Below are 13,693 nucleotides of genomic sequence, written 5' to 3'. Positions count from 1 at the left end.
TCATGGCTGAAATGAACAAAACAATGAGAACAAAAAAATAGTTAAAGGGTTGATTGTGTGACTTATGTTGTCTAGGTATATAACAAAGCTCAACGGTTCAAAGATATCAAATCTACCGATTGACCGAGTATATCCGATATATGTTCACTATGGAAAGTTCAAAGGGAAACCTACTTATCCAGATGCAATTAATTCTTACTTATAAATCACACAGTTTTTTATGCATATGTTTTAACAATAGTCATTTCCCTATTCATGTGGGGAATTGTTGAGTTTTAAAGGTGTGAATGGAAAATGAAAGGTTGTGACTTTTCCAAAAAATTATGACTTTTTTAAAGAGTTGCAACTTTTGTGAAAGGTTGTGACTTTTGTGAAGAATTGTGACTTTTCCGATAAGCCACAATAAATACCTGTTCATATTACCCTTTGTTGTCTATAAATAGAGAATTTTTGTCTCATTTTAATTCATTGAATTCTCCCTCTTCTGCATATATTTTCTTACAAACAAAGTTGAGTCTTTGTGTAATTTTGTTTCTGGCTTTTGAGTTCGCTGAAATTATTGAAGTTTGAGGTACCGCTACTTCTTTAATAGTTTATCCGTTTTATATTGGGAGAAAATAATCCTTAACCTCGGGTACAGTGAGGGAATTAAATTTTTTAAGGACACACAGTGAATTCTGTGGATTCGAATACTAATTTTTTTTATTTTCATATTTATTGTTTCTGATTTGCTAATCTTAATACAGGAGGGATAACACAATCTACTACAGAAGTCATTCATCTTGTGAGAAGACTGATGGAGAAGTATAGGAAGTGGAGGAAAGACCTATATATATATATGGTGTTAATTGAGGATATCTAGAGAAGGCTTATGATAAATTCACAAGAGAGGTCCTATTGAGATGCCTGAAGGCTATAGGTGAACTGGTAGCTTATATTAGGGTGATAAAGAATATGTACGATGGAGCCAAGATCCAGGTTAGAACAGTAAGAGAAGACTCAGAACACTTTCCAGTCAAGATAGGGTTGCACCAAGGATTAATGTTTAGCCCATTTTTATTTGCCTAGCTTGGTGATAGCTGAATTCAGATGCAATATCCAATGTTAGGTGCCATCGTGTATGTTATTTGCGGGTGATATAGAACTGATTGATGAGACTCGCGGTGGAATTAATGCTAGGTTGGAGATTAAGAAGACAAATACTGGAGTCTAAATGGTTTAAGTTGAGCATGACCAAAACAGAATACTTGGAGTGAAAGTTCAGTGATGCATCAGGTGAGGTAGGTGTGGAAGTGAGGCTTGATTCACAAGCCATCCCCAAGAGAGTATGTTTCAAATATCTTGGTTCTTTAATCCAAAAAAATAGTGAGATCGATGATGATGTCACACTTTGTATTGGTGCGGGATGGATGAAACATAGGCTCACGCCATAATCTTATGTGATAAAAACGTTCCACCAAAATATAAAAGTAAGTTTTACAGAGTGATGGTTAGAATACTTTGTTGTGTGGTGATCTTGGATATATTTATACACTCAAGTGCCGCATTTTATCCATATTTTAGCTAAGTTTTGAGAATCACCTCACGTATATTCATGTGTTTTGAGCATAATTGACGTGAGTGAGCTAATACATGTCTCAAGTAGCAAGAATCGAATCAAAATAGCAAAACAAAAGTAGAGCATTAGGAACGACCGAGACTTGAAATAACTGTGAAATAGAAGGGTCCATGCCGCTTGAAAAGACTTAGGGTGAAATTATTCTAATTTGGTTGAAAAACTTTCAAAGACATATAGATTCATCAGTTTTTCACAGTGGACATACTTGAATAAGTTGAGTAGTCTTTTACCTATTTGAATTGCAACATCTGAGAACTACAACTCTAGTTCTTCTTAATTGTTGAAAACAATGTAATCATAATAATAAATTATAAATAATTCATAAATAATCCCAACAAATCCTCATTCGAAATAGCGATCATAAAATTAAATTATTGCATAAATTATAATTTTTTATCACACTTTTTATGAAATTTAATTCGAACCTCATTGAATTCCATATTTGAGATTTCGCCCTCAAGTTTCCACCCCAACCATTCTGACAAGTCCCAAATAGGTATAAGAACTTATCCAAAGTTTCAAAACTTAAATCTAATCACGTTTTAGTAAGTTTAGGAGTCGGTCTATTACAATAAATTTGAAATATGGAAAATATTTCTTGTACCAGGTAAACTAATTTATTAACGCATGAAGGCAAAAAACATTCAGCGTACTGAAACTTTGTTGTTTTTTATTAGTAAGCCCTCTAATTTTTACCTACTCTATTAGTCTTTTCTTGTTCTTTTTATTTTATTGTTTTGCTTGCTTCATATGATTAATCAAATGGTCAACCTAGAATAATTAAATCAATGAATATCTTGTATTTTAAAGTGCAACCATATCCTTGTACCTAATCCAAAATCAACAAAACTACTAAACTAAACATCGACCCTTGCCACCTCATTATATACTAAAAACAAATATTTAGAAGAAAAATAAAAGTTAATTAAATAAGTAGTCTTAGAAGAGGAAAATGACTTAGGGTAAATGATGTTGCCAATTTCTAGCCATTTTTTCTTTGAGAGTTTAAGTCCAATACACAATATTTTACAGCTAAAACTTTACCTGTGATTGATAACCTAATTAAAATGATATTGTATTAACTTGTTATAACATATTAAATTAATAGCATCGAAAATTATTACATTATCAACATATATAACTTAAAATCCTTTCTTGAAAGAATGTTGTTTAAGTAGGAGAAAGTAGAGCAGGTAAAGAGTCTGCAAAGCTGAGTGCATAACTTAGCCACTTCAAGAATGATCATAGTTAATTGTATTTCAGCAAATCCACATCAACCACTTCCTATTGGTGGAAATTACTAAAAAAATTATAATCCAAAGTATTGATAATATAAATTGGTGATCAATCTAAAATCTAAATCACTAATAACAAGCTTTAAAAATACAAAATCATATAGAAAAAAAGGAATGATGAAGGCGGTATCGATTGAATCTGGAGAAGCATCAAAGGCTATAGGTCATGGAGTGAACAGAGGACTCTCTGTATTCGATCTCGTTCTGCGTGTCGTTGCAATTGTTGGTACCTTAGCAGGGTCTGTGGCAATGGGAACTGCTGAACAAACTCTTCCTTTTGTTACACAACTTGTGCAATTTTCAGCTCAATATGATGATTTTGACTCATTTAAGTAAGTCCCTTTTTCTACTAATATTATGCATGTGAAGTTCATGATTCATTTTTTGTTTTGTTCTTCTTGATATAGGTTGTTCGTCATTGTGAATGCAATAGTCTGTGCATATCTTGCTCTTTCTCTCCCATTTTCCATCTTTCATATTATGAGGAGCAGAGCAGGAAAAAGTCGGATATTGCTCATCTTCCTTGACGCGGTAATGTATATTGCGTTGTTCTTTATGCAATCAAATCTCTTTACAATGACGTCATTTGTCAGGATACATTTTGACTGCTAAAGCTAAATGTTATTATAGAGTCCAGACAATATAACATTACAACATACCCAATGTACGTAATCTCACTAGGCGGGGACTGAGGAGGGTATGGTGTATATAAATTTTTATTCCGTAGAGATGTTTTTGAGAGATCCTTGACTAAATTAAATAACTCATAATAAAGCAATGTCAAAAATAACATACAGACACAAACAAGACATAACAAATAATAAACGAATTCTTTACATAACATTCAGAAAAAGACAGAGTAACAATATCAAAATAATATAATAACCGAAGCAAAGAACAACAAGAATTAACAAGATGAACAAATAGAAAAATATTATTGTGCAAGATGTATGTTATAGAGAAGTCTGACTGTATTGTGTCACTATAGCTGGTAATTGATTAGGCCTCGAAGGGTGAGAGTTGGATTTTTTGTCCCTGAATCTTACATTTTAATATGATTATTCATAAATTCTCTGGTTAAATTTTGAAGATAATGCTGGTTCTTCTCACATCTGGAGCATCTGCAGCAGCTGCCATTGTGTATTTAGCACATACTGGAAACTCTTCAGCAAACTGGTTTTCAATTTGTCAACAATATACTGATTTCTGCCAACGATCTGCTGGCTCACTCATCGGCTCCTTTGGCGCGATTGTGTGCCTTGTTCTCCTTATCATTTTCTCAGCTGTCGCGATATCCAGGCGATAGATGAGGCTTGATTACATCGGCTCGTTAGGCTTTTATAGTTTCTGTATCTCTTGTGTTTGACATATGACTAAAATTTCATGCCTTGGATTTTGTATGCAATTCACTGCCAGACAGAGCCTGTTACTTAAATCAATATGTTGTGTCTCTTATTTAATATTCTTATATGATTATTCAAAATCTTATAAAAATGAATTGAAATGGGTGTGCAAGATATGTAACAAAAAAACTAATTTAAATAATAAGAAATGTAATGTAAGAAATTGATTGATTATAAAGTCCTATATTATTAAACATGAAAGGTGATGTGGTTACACAATGCATTAAATAAATATGTTTGGAAAATATCCTAGATTCAAGGATGAGAGCTTGGATTGATAGAATACAAATTAACATATTCAATAAATCAGTTAATACGACAGACAAACTATCCTTCTTCCAATCCTAACCTGATGAATCTGTATCTTCCATTAACACTTAGCATGTGCATTGCATGTGAGCTATCAGATTACAAAACAAATATGTTGTCTAGTTCAATCTAATTTTAGAACGTACATAAAAATTCGTAATCCTAACTTGAAAGAGCCAGAGAAAAACTTTAAAATGTAAGGGTATGACTTGAAGAAAATTATAATTTTAAGATGAATATATTCAATAGAGTATGAGAGAAAGTTTAGAATATTTTCGCTAAATATGCTATTTATGGAGAAAGATGAGCCTCAATTTATTTTGACAACAAAAACAGCAATCATCTTTATTAATCTGGCTTAGGATTAATAATGACTTTTAGAATATATTAAGGACTACTTTTGTCATATTTATTACATTATGGATCACATGGAAAAAAACCCATCGTTAAGGACCATTTTTATAATTTTTCCTCTTTGAAAAGTATTAAGGTCACTTCAACTTTAAAAAATACACAACCGCCTCCATTACATTTTCCTTCTCATTTCACCACCACTGCAGCACCGAAACCGCGGTAAGCTCTCCTCCTCTGTCTTTGTCCCCCCACCATCCCGGTGGCTCAACTCCATTCGATAGAAAACTATATTAATAATATATAATTGAAATAATTTTTTATGTATATATTAGATATCGAATTCTATTCGACTAGTTTGTTTCTACTGATTTAAATTTTGAACCCTTTCAAAATCTTATCTCCGCCACTGCCATCACTTCCCCTCCTTTCTCTCTGCCTTCTAAATTCTAAGGTTCCGCCGACTAGATTGGACCCTAGAAATCCCTCCCCTACCCCTATATTCTCTTTCATTATTATTTTTATGAGAACCTCGTCTTGTAATAATAATACTATCGCTGAATCCTGCACTTCCTATTGAACGATGCGAACTAAAGGCGAAATCCAAGAAATGTATGTTGTTATTGCATGAGCGTTTCTTTCTCGTCCTTTTTTGGTTATTATAGACTGTGATAGTAGAAACTGAAACTAATTTGGTTGTAATTTTTTTTGGTTATTGTAGACGGTTGATGGTGGAAATTGGGGCTCATTTGTGTTGTAATTCATCTCATCCTTTTTTAAAATTATTGTAGATGGTTGATGGCGGAAATCGGGGTTTGTGTTGTAATTAAGGAAAGCCATCTCATCCTTTTGTTTGGATATTGTAGAGGGTTGATGGTGGAAATTGGGGCTAATTTGTGTTGTAATTGGGAAGTCCATCTCACCCTTCTTTTTGGTTATTGTACACTGTTGATGGTGGAAATTGGGGCAAATTTATGTTGTAATTAGGGAAGGTCATCTCAGCTTTTTTTGATTATGGTAGGCTATTGAGAACTCATAATTTATTACTGTTTTGAATTCATAAGGGTGGGGTGGACATTCTATACCCTGTTTGGATGTGCAAAACATAAATTGACATTTACTTTGTATGCGAATTCAACTCTAATGCCCCTAAGGGGTGTTAAAATGAGCCCAATTATAAGTATGTCACGATCCAAAAATTGACGTCATGATGACAGACATTTCAAATTCCATTTCGATGTGTAAGTCTAAAAGTAAAAATCATACGAGATTCCCAAAGGAGAGTCAGGCCACAAATAAATTTAATAAAAAGAACAACAATGAAACTATCTCAAAACCTGATGTCATAAGTATAAGAGCATCTAATACAAGTTTGAGTTTGAATATACAATATAAGTCTCCGAATAAAATAAAGACTGGAACTGAAAGATGGAACTAGCGGGGATCTAGATTTCAAAACCTCACCACTAATTCAATGATAGTATTTTCACTAGAAATCAATTGTCGTGCTGGATATCCTGGCTAGAATCTACATCAAAAGGGACACAGAAGTAGGGGTGAGTACAATCCATATGTACTCAGTAAGTTTAACCGAATGAGTATAAGGAATTAATCGAACCTATGAATAAACTAAGAAACGCTTTCACCTGCACATAGAAAAGTCCCACCCCGACTTTGCTGCCTCCAATTTATATAGAATAGCGTGATTAAAGTAAACACATAAGTACAGTCCAATATCACAGTTAATCAGATAGGTAATGCAATGATATGTTGTGATGATTTTTGTATAGATCGAAATTACATGTTAAATACTGTGGATGATGTTTTAGGGTTTTTGGTGGTCCGTGTTACCAGGATGGTATAATGAATCAGATATGGCTTGTTGCATTAAAGTAGTTCATGTTTATTATACATATCAATTCAGGGTCAAGACTGCGAGTCCTGGCTATGTTGTACTTATGATTATAATTGTATGTTATATGTTTTGCTATATTGTGGTTATTAGGTCATGATGATAACGAGGGTTCTGGTGCATAGTTTAGATGTTGGGACTGGTTGTGGATATAAGGGAGATTTGAGTTAAGGTGGTTAATAAGGATCTTGCAGGTGGTATACTAAAATAGGTCAAGAGCCAAGATATTGGAATGAGGACTTGAGGGAGATTAGTAGGTTGGTTAACAAAATGTGTAGTGGTCTTGTATATAAGAAATCTCAATATGATAGAAGGGTTATGTTATAATCTGATATAAGGGTGGTATGTTAAATACCATAGACGATGTCTTAAGGATTCCTAAGTGGTTCGAATTACTTAAAAGATGAATGTCACTCATGTATGAAAGAATGTGATGGTCCGTTCATGCCTCATGTGATGCTTAGGTCAGGCTAGTGAATGTGAAACCTTCATGTGTATAAAGGATTAAGCTTAGAAAATCTTAATGTGGTATAAAGGGTAGGCTTGAAAAAGCCTTGGCATGATAAGGGAGTGGATAGAGTTGACAATGGAATGAGGTAGGAAGTTGGGATCAAGTGTACTAGTTTATGGGCATTATACTTGGGATGGATCAAGTGTACTAGTTTATGGGCATTATACTTGGGATGGTAAAAGCATGTGGACAAAGGCGTGGGGTGGTTTAACCTTCATGTTTCATGTTTTCTACTGAATATTTACTTTGTATTGTGTGGTAGGATTGGGTCGACCGATGATACCTATCAGTACGTATTATTTGTACTGATACTATTCTTGATTTGCTACTTGACATAATCTGGTTGCAAGATTTAGTGATGTTTCATTGATGAAGGAGGTGATCTCTAACAGCTTCTACCCTCCCTTCCTTATGGTGGGAGCTTGGTCATAATTTTCTATCATACTCTATATTTTTCTTAGTAGCTTTTGTATCTGTTTAGACTAGTTCCCTGAAAAGTGTTAGTTGGTCTTTTGTAAATAACTTTGGTTTTTTTAAAAATCAAATTATGGTGATTTCATAACTATTTAGGGTATTAGCTTATGCTTTGTTTATTTTCCTCATCTCATAATCGATTTGGGAGTTGAGGATTTTCTTATCTAGCTGATAGAGTAGGTGTCTGCACGATCCGATAAATAGAGTTGTGATACATGCACTTTGTATGGTTCAGATCACAAAGTCTTCAAAATGTTTTTCCCAGTAGGCTTAAATCGAAGAATATTATTCATTTGCCCATTTTGATTGATTTTTCCGACGAATTATTTGTGGTGATATTTACTGAAGGTCCTGGAAATTTGTCAGTATCCATCCTTGAAGTAGACCTAAATCTGGATCCTTTAAGTGTGCTTGTGATATTCAGTCAGGCCTTCCATTTTGATGGTCATTTTTTTGGGCTCCGTGATGCGAAGGCAATATGAGTACTCTTCTCTTATTTATGGTTAAACTCTTTTAATCAAATCCCGAATCTATTTAAATTTGGTAGTTGATTTCTATTTTCTAGAATTATAGTCTCCACACATATTTCTAAGGTTTGAGCCTTGAGGTAAACATTTTGTTCAAACAAATTTTGGCTGTCATATCACGGTGTACTGGGTGGAGTTAAAACGTGACTCATTTGCTGATGATATAAAATTACAAGCACATAAAAACACTAAGGAACACGAAACAATGAATCGTCTAAACAATAGAGGTGAAAGCTATTTGAACAGATCCTTACGCCTAGTGATAAGCTTTGAAATTTAATTTTGTGATTTGTGAGCATATAACAACAACAACATACCCAGTGAAATTCCACTAGTGGGTTTGGAGAGGGTAGGATATACGCAGACCTTACCACTACCTTATGGAGGTAGATAGACTGTTTCTGAAAGATCCTCAGCTCAAAAGTCACAGTTCCAAGTTCGAGAGAAAAACAATCTATATAGCATAATGCAAAAAATAAAATAAAATAAATAAAAATAAAAATAAAAATAAAAATAAAATGCAAAGCAAAATCTGCAAGACACGAACAATAACTATAGTTATAATTATAGCAAAGTACTGCGATAATCAAAGGCAATAACAACACAACTATAAAGGCACACCTAGACCTACGACCACCTTAAACCGACACACGGCAAGACATAATTTTATCCCTACTAGCCTTTTATCCTAATCCGCGACCTCCACTCTTTTCTATCTAAGGTTATGTCTTCGGTGATATGTAGTAGTGTCGTATCTTGTCTAATCACCTCACTCCAATACTTTTTCGGTCTATCCCTACCCCTCCGCATAGCTCCCAAATCCAATCGCTCGCACCTCCTAACTGCGGCGTCGACACCCTTCTTCTGCACATGTCCAAACCATCTCAGTCTTGCTTCTCTTATCTTGTCTAACACAGATGCCACTCCATCTCAACATCCTCATCTCCGCAACATGCATCTTCTGAACATGAGAGTTCTTTATTGGGCAACACTCCATTCCTTGTAACAACGCTGTCTAACAACCATTTTGTAGAACTTACCTTTAAGTCTAGGTGGTACTTTCTTATCACACTGAACTCTAGAGGCAAGCCTCCATTTCAACCATGCTCCAATGCGGTGCGGACATCATCTTCAACATCCCCACTAATTTGGATGATGGATCCAAGATATTTAAAGCTTTCTGTCCTGGATAGGTTGGGTGGCAAGCCTCACTTCCCTGCCCTCTTCATCCATCGCAACACTAAATTTTCACTCCAAATATTCTGTTTTGGTCTTACTCAATTTGAACCCTTTGGACTCCAGCGTTTGTATCCAAATCTCCAACCTATCATTGACTCCATCTCGAGTCTCATCAATCAAAATTATATCGTCCACAAATAGCATACACCATGGAACCTTTTTCTGAATAGACTGTGTCAGCACATCCATCACCAAGGCAAAAAGAAAAGGGCTCAGCACAGATCCCTGATGTAGTCCCACCTCAACAGGAAAATGCTCTGAGTCACCTTCCACCGTCCTAACTCGAGTCTTAGCTCCAGCATACATGTCCTTTATCGCCATAATATACATCATCGGGACACCTTTAGCCTCTAGACACCTCCAGAGAACATCTCTCGGAATTTTGTCATAAGCCTTTTCAAGGTTAATGAACACCATATGAAGATCCCTTTTTCTTTCTCTAAATTTCTCAACCAGTCTCCGCATAAGATGGATTGCTTCAGTAGTCGATCGCCCCGACATGAATCAAAACTGGTTCTCTGAGATTGACATTCTTTTCATCACCCTCATCTCTATCACTCTCTCCTAAATCTTCATAGTATGGCTTAGTAGTTTGATACCCCTGTAAGTATTACAATTTTGAATATTACCCTTGTTCTTGTACAATGGAATCATAGTACTCCACCTCAATTCATCAGGCATCTTAGCAGTCCTTAAAATAACATTAAACAACTTAATCAACCACTCCAAACCTGCCTTGTCAGTGTTTTTCCAAAAGTCCACCAGAATCTCATCGGGCCCAGTTGCTCTTCCCCTTCTCATCCTACTAATAGCACGTCTAACCTCCTCAACCTTAAAATACCTGCAGTACCCAAAGTCTCAAAGACTATGAGAGTATGCCAAATAACCCAGTACAATATCTCTGTCTCCTTTTTCATTTAGGAGTCTGTGAAAGTAAGCTTGCCACCTTTGCTTGATAGAGGTTTCATCCACTAACACTTCACCTTCCTCGTCCTTGATGCACTTTACTAGTTCCAGATCACGTGCTTTTATCTCTCTCATTTTGGCGAGCCTATATAATCTCTTATCCCCACCTTTTTTCCCTAACTCGACATACATGCATTCAAAAGCTGTGGTCTTAGCATTGGTGACCGCCGACTTCACTTCTGTCTTGGCTTTCCTATAGATATATTTAAGCCTATTCTCCTCCTCCTCATCCATGCACTCCAACCACTCCGTATAGGCAACCTTCTTGGCTTTCACTTTGCCTTGTACTTCTCCATTCCACCACCAATCTCCTTGACGACCACTAAAGATTCCTCTCGATATCCCAAGAACCTCGGTAGCTACTTTTCTAATGCAATCAACTGTCATGTCCTACATGTTGTTCACATCCCCGCTACTACTCCAGGCCCCTAAACTATTCAACTTCTCCCCTATCTCCTGAGAAAAGGCGGGAGTTAAGCCCCCCATCTAATCCTCGATCGATCATAAAAGGGTCTTCTTTCTCCTATCCCTCTTAATCTCCAAGTCCATCACTAAAAGATTATGTTGGGTGGTAATATTTTCACTCGGAATAACCTTGCAATCCTTACAAAGGACTCTATCACCCTTCTGGGGGAGCAAGTAGTCAATCTGAGTACTAGCTACCGTGCTACAAAAGGTGACCAATTGATTATCCCTCTTCAAAAAACACGAATTAGCAATAACCAACTCAAAAGCTTTGGAAAACTCCAAGAGAGAAACTCCGCCGCCATTCCTTTCCTCAAAACCAAAGCCTCCATGGACATCATCAAAACCATTAGAAGTTGTACTGATATGGACATTGAAATCTCCACCAATGAAAATCTTTTCGGTACTAGGTATACCTCTCACTACTTCATCTAAATCCTCCCAAAATATCCTTTTGACTTCTTCATCTAGACCCACATGGGGTGCATATGCACTAACAATGTTCACAATAAGTCTGCCTATAACTAGCTTAATAAACATCATCTTATCACTTATCCTTTTAACCTCTACCACATACTTTCTAAGATCCACGTCGACTAGAATACCTATTTCATTCCTATCTCTTGAGCCTCATAAGTACCATAATTTGAATTCATCCACATCCTAAGCTTTAGAACCTACCCATCTAGTCTCCTGAACACAGTCTATATTAATCCTTTACGATCATACTCTCAACTTACAAAAACTCATCTCCATCTTACCACTATTTCTCCTTGCCTTCACCCCCAATTAAGGAAATAACCCTAGTCCACCATCAGTAACCAAAGCCATTAAAATGATATGAACTACAAAGTGAAAAAAAACTGATAACAAATAAATTAAGAGAATACAAGCAACGAGATAATAATTGACAATGTAGAATGTATAATAAAAAGACAACACACACTAGCTAATATGCAAGTCAAGAACCCTAGACACTAAGCGAAGAGGGAAAGTGAATAACAATAACTAAACCACTAAAGGTAGGAATTAGGAAAGAAGAATAGTAATCAAACTACAAATAATCAACTGAGGAAAGGAAAGATAGAACCTGATCCAGAGATATTCAGTCACTGAAAAGTTCGCTCGGAAGTTCACCGGGAGGATCTCGCTAGATCTAGGTTTGATCTAAACAGATCTGTCCCAGAGAGAATGTGACAAAGATTCTGACCGGAATCCTAAGCGTCGCCAAAAAGTTGGACGTTGTTAGAATTTGCTTGTAGCTGCCAGAAAATGCAAGGGAAGACCAAAAGCTTCACCGAAAAGTTATCGGGAAAGTCTTTTTAGGTCATTCAATATCTAGTTTGAAAGGACCTTATCCTCTCCGGACAGATCTATGCCTTCTAGATCTAGTCAGAGTTGTGTCCGGAGCAGATCTGAACAGCCGAGTGAAAAATCTAAAAACTAAAGAAGAAAGAAAGAGAAAGGAGGAAAAAGAGAAATTTAGAGTGAGATCTGCCGAAACACTACCGGAACAGTGCCGGAATAGTATGGACAGATCACAGTTGAGCTGATATTTGGAAATTCAATTGCTAGTCTGTGCAGCTAATGCGAGTAATAAAAAAAAATATAACAATCTTACGTGTAAATGCTTTGGAGAATTAATGGACCAATGAGCATGGTCTAATCTTGACAAACCACTCTCTTTCTTTTCTCTCTTGCTCAAGTAAAATTCGTTTGACTGAACATCTGTTCTTAATATGTTTTTTCTTAAATTATATGATGCTTTCATCATTTGAGGTATTTGTTCACTTTTTCTGTTTCTACTTTATTTTTTATTTTTGTTTCCATCTTATTTTTGTTGGATAACGAAGTGGGCAATGGAAAACACACTCACAAAAATTAAACTTTGTGAAATTTCATTTTTGTCCAAGATTATTTCTAATTTTTTAAATTCATACGCATCTAAGGATTAACTTGACATGAGTGTTGAAGGTCGAAGTAGCAATAGATGAGAGCAAGTGCTCCATGGATGCATCTTGCTGCCAATACTGAGGAGTTGGAATTTCATATGTAGTCCTTCTCTATTTGAAATTATTGGATGAATTATTAATATTTTTCCTCCAAGTAGTGTTCCGCCAATGGTTACAGTCTCATCTGGAAGCATAGTCAATAGTTCTTCCTCAGTTGTTGTCAAATATTCTCATTTTGAATAGGTTAATAATTACGGTCTTGTTAATAACCTATTTGTGTAAATATGTTGGACTACAGTTCTGTTCCACCCATCTTTCATCCCCTTTTTTATTTTATTTTATTTTCCATTATTTGCTTATCAAGCTGCGAATTTTCTTACTTACAGGTGGGATCTGTTGGAGGTGTTAGTCCTAGTACATACATAGAGACGTATAATTTGGGTCATTGCGGAGGACCCATTTGGGTGTTTACAAACAGTTTGAGAGCAAAATATTTCATTCATTTCTTATTTCTTAAAATTGTCCCATACATAGAGACTTACTAATTGGGCCATACTTTCCAACTATATGAGCTTAGATTTCTTGTGCATGTTAGACAAGCCTTTGGAGGCACTATTCCTTTTTATTGGTACATATATAAATATTTATGAAATTGAGCAATGGTTGAGAAC

The 13,693-nt window shown here is 35.6% G+C and overlaps 3 protein-coding genes across 3 annotated transcripts; 1 reads left to right on the top strand and 2 right to left on the bottom strand.

Moving 5' to 3' along the window:
* Positions 1-2,999: 2,999 nt before the first annotated feature.
* On the top strand, positions 3,000-4,374 carry LOC129871410 (casparian strip membrane protein 2-like). Its single transcript, XM_055946320.1, has 3 exons — positions 3,000-3,245; positions 3,321-3,444; positions 4,004-4,374. Exons 1-3 carry the CDS (start codon positions 3,028-3,030, stop codon positions 4,217-4,219), a joined length of 558 nt encoding a protein of 185 aa, XP_055802295.1. The 5' UTR covers positions 3,000-3,027; the 3' UTR covers positions 4,220-4,374.
* A 5,743-nt stretch (positions 4,375-10,117) lies between these two features.
* Positions 10,118-10,992, bottom strand: LOC129869848 (uncharacterized). The gene is made up of 3 exons (XM_055944440.1): positions 10,586-10,992; positions 10,342-10,480; positions 10,118-10,240 (listed from the first exon to the last, which is right to left on the bottom strand). The coding sequence occupies exons 1-3, from the start codon at positions 10,990-10,992 to the stop codon at positions 10,118-10,120; spliced, it is 669 nt and encodes a 222-aa protein (XP_055800415.1).
* A 114-nt stretch (positions 10,993-11,106) lies between these two features.
* On the bottom strand, positions 11,107-11,613 carry LOC129869847 (uncharacterized). Its single transcript, XM_055944439.1, has one exon. It carries the CDS (start codon positions 11,611-11,613, stop codon positions 11,107-11,109), a length of 507 nt encoding a protein of 168 aa, XP_055800414.1.
* Between the last annotated feature and the right edge of the window lie 2,080 nt (positions 11,614-13,693).

Source organism: Solanum dulcamara, chromosome 10 (genome assembly GCF_947179165.1).
Source record: "Solanum dulcamara chromosome 10, daSolDulc1.2, whole genome shotgun sequence".
In the NCBI taxonomy this organism is placed as follows: domain Eukaryota; kingdom Viridiplantae; phylum Streptophyta; class Magnoliopsida; order Solanales; family Solanaceae; genus Solanum; species Solanum dulcamara.
Note: the sequence above shows the minus strand (reverse complement) of the source record. Positions and strands in the feature narration are given on the sequence as shown.

What these genes read in the sequence shown, in the direction of transcription:
- LOC129871410 (XM_055946320.1), top strand. Translation starts at nt 3,028, where the DNA reads ATGATGAAGGCGGTATCGATTGAATCTGGAGAAGCATCAAAGGCTATA. An exon ending in GATGATTTTGACTCATTTAA is followed by an intron (nt 3,246 to 3,320) that starts GTAAGTCCCTTT and finishes TTCTTGATATAG; the next exon opens with GTTGTTCGTCATTGTGAATG. An exon ending in TGCTCATCTTCCTTGACGCG is followed by an intron (nt 3,445 to 4,003) that starts GTAATGTATATT and finishes TAAATTTTGAAG; the next exon opens with ATAATGCTGGTTCTTCTCAC.
- LOC129869848 (XM_055944440.1), bottom strand. Translation starts at nt 10,992, where the DNA reads ATGACAGTTGATTGCATTAGAAAAGTAGCTACCGAGGTTCTTGGGATA. An exon ending in GAAACCTCTATCAAGCAAAG is followed by an intron (nt 10,481 to 10,585) that starts GTGGCAAGCTTA and finishes TGGGTACTGCAG; the next exon opens with GTATTTTAAGGTTGAGGAGG. An exon ending in GGTTGATTAAGTTGTTTAAT is followed by an intron (nt 10,241 to 10,341) that starts GTTATTTTAAGG and finishes TAATACTTACAG; the next exon opens with GGGTATCAAACTACTAAGCC.
- LOC129869847 (XM_055944439.1), bottom strand. Translation starts at nt 11,613, where the DNA reads ATGATGTTTATTAAGCTAGTTATAGGCAGACTTATTGTGAACATTGTT.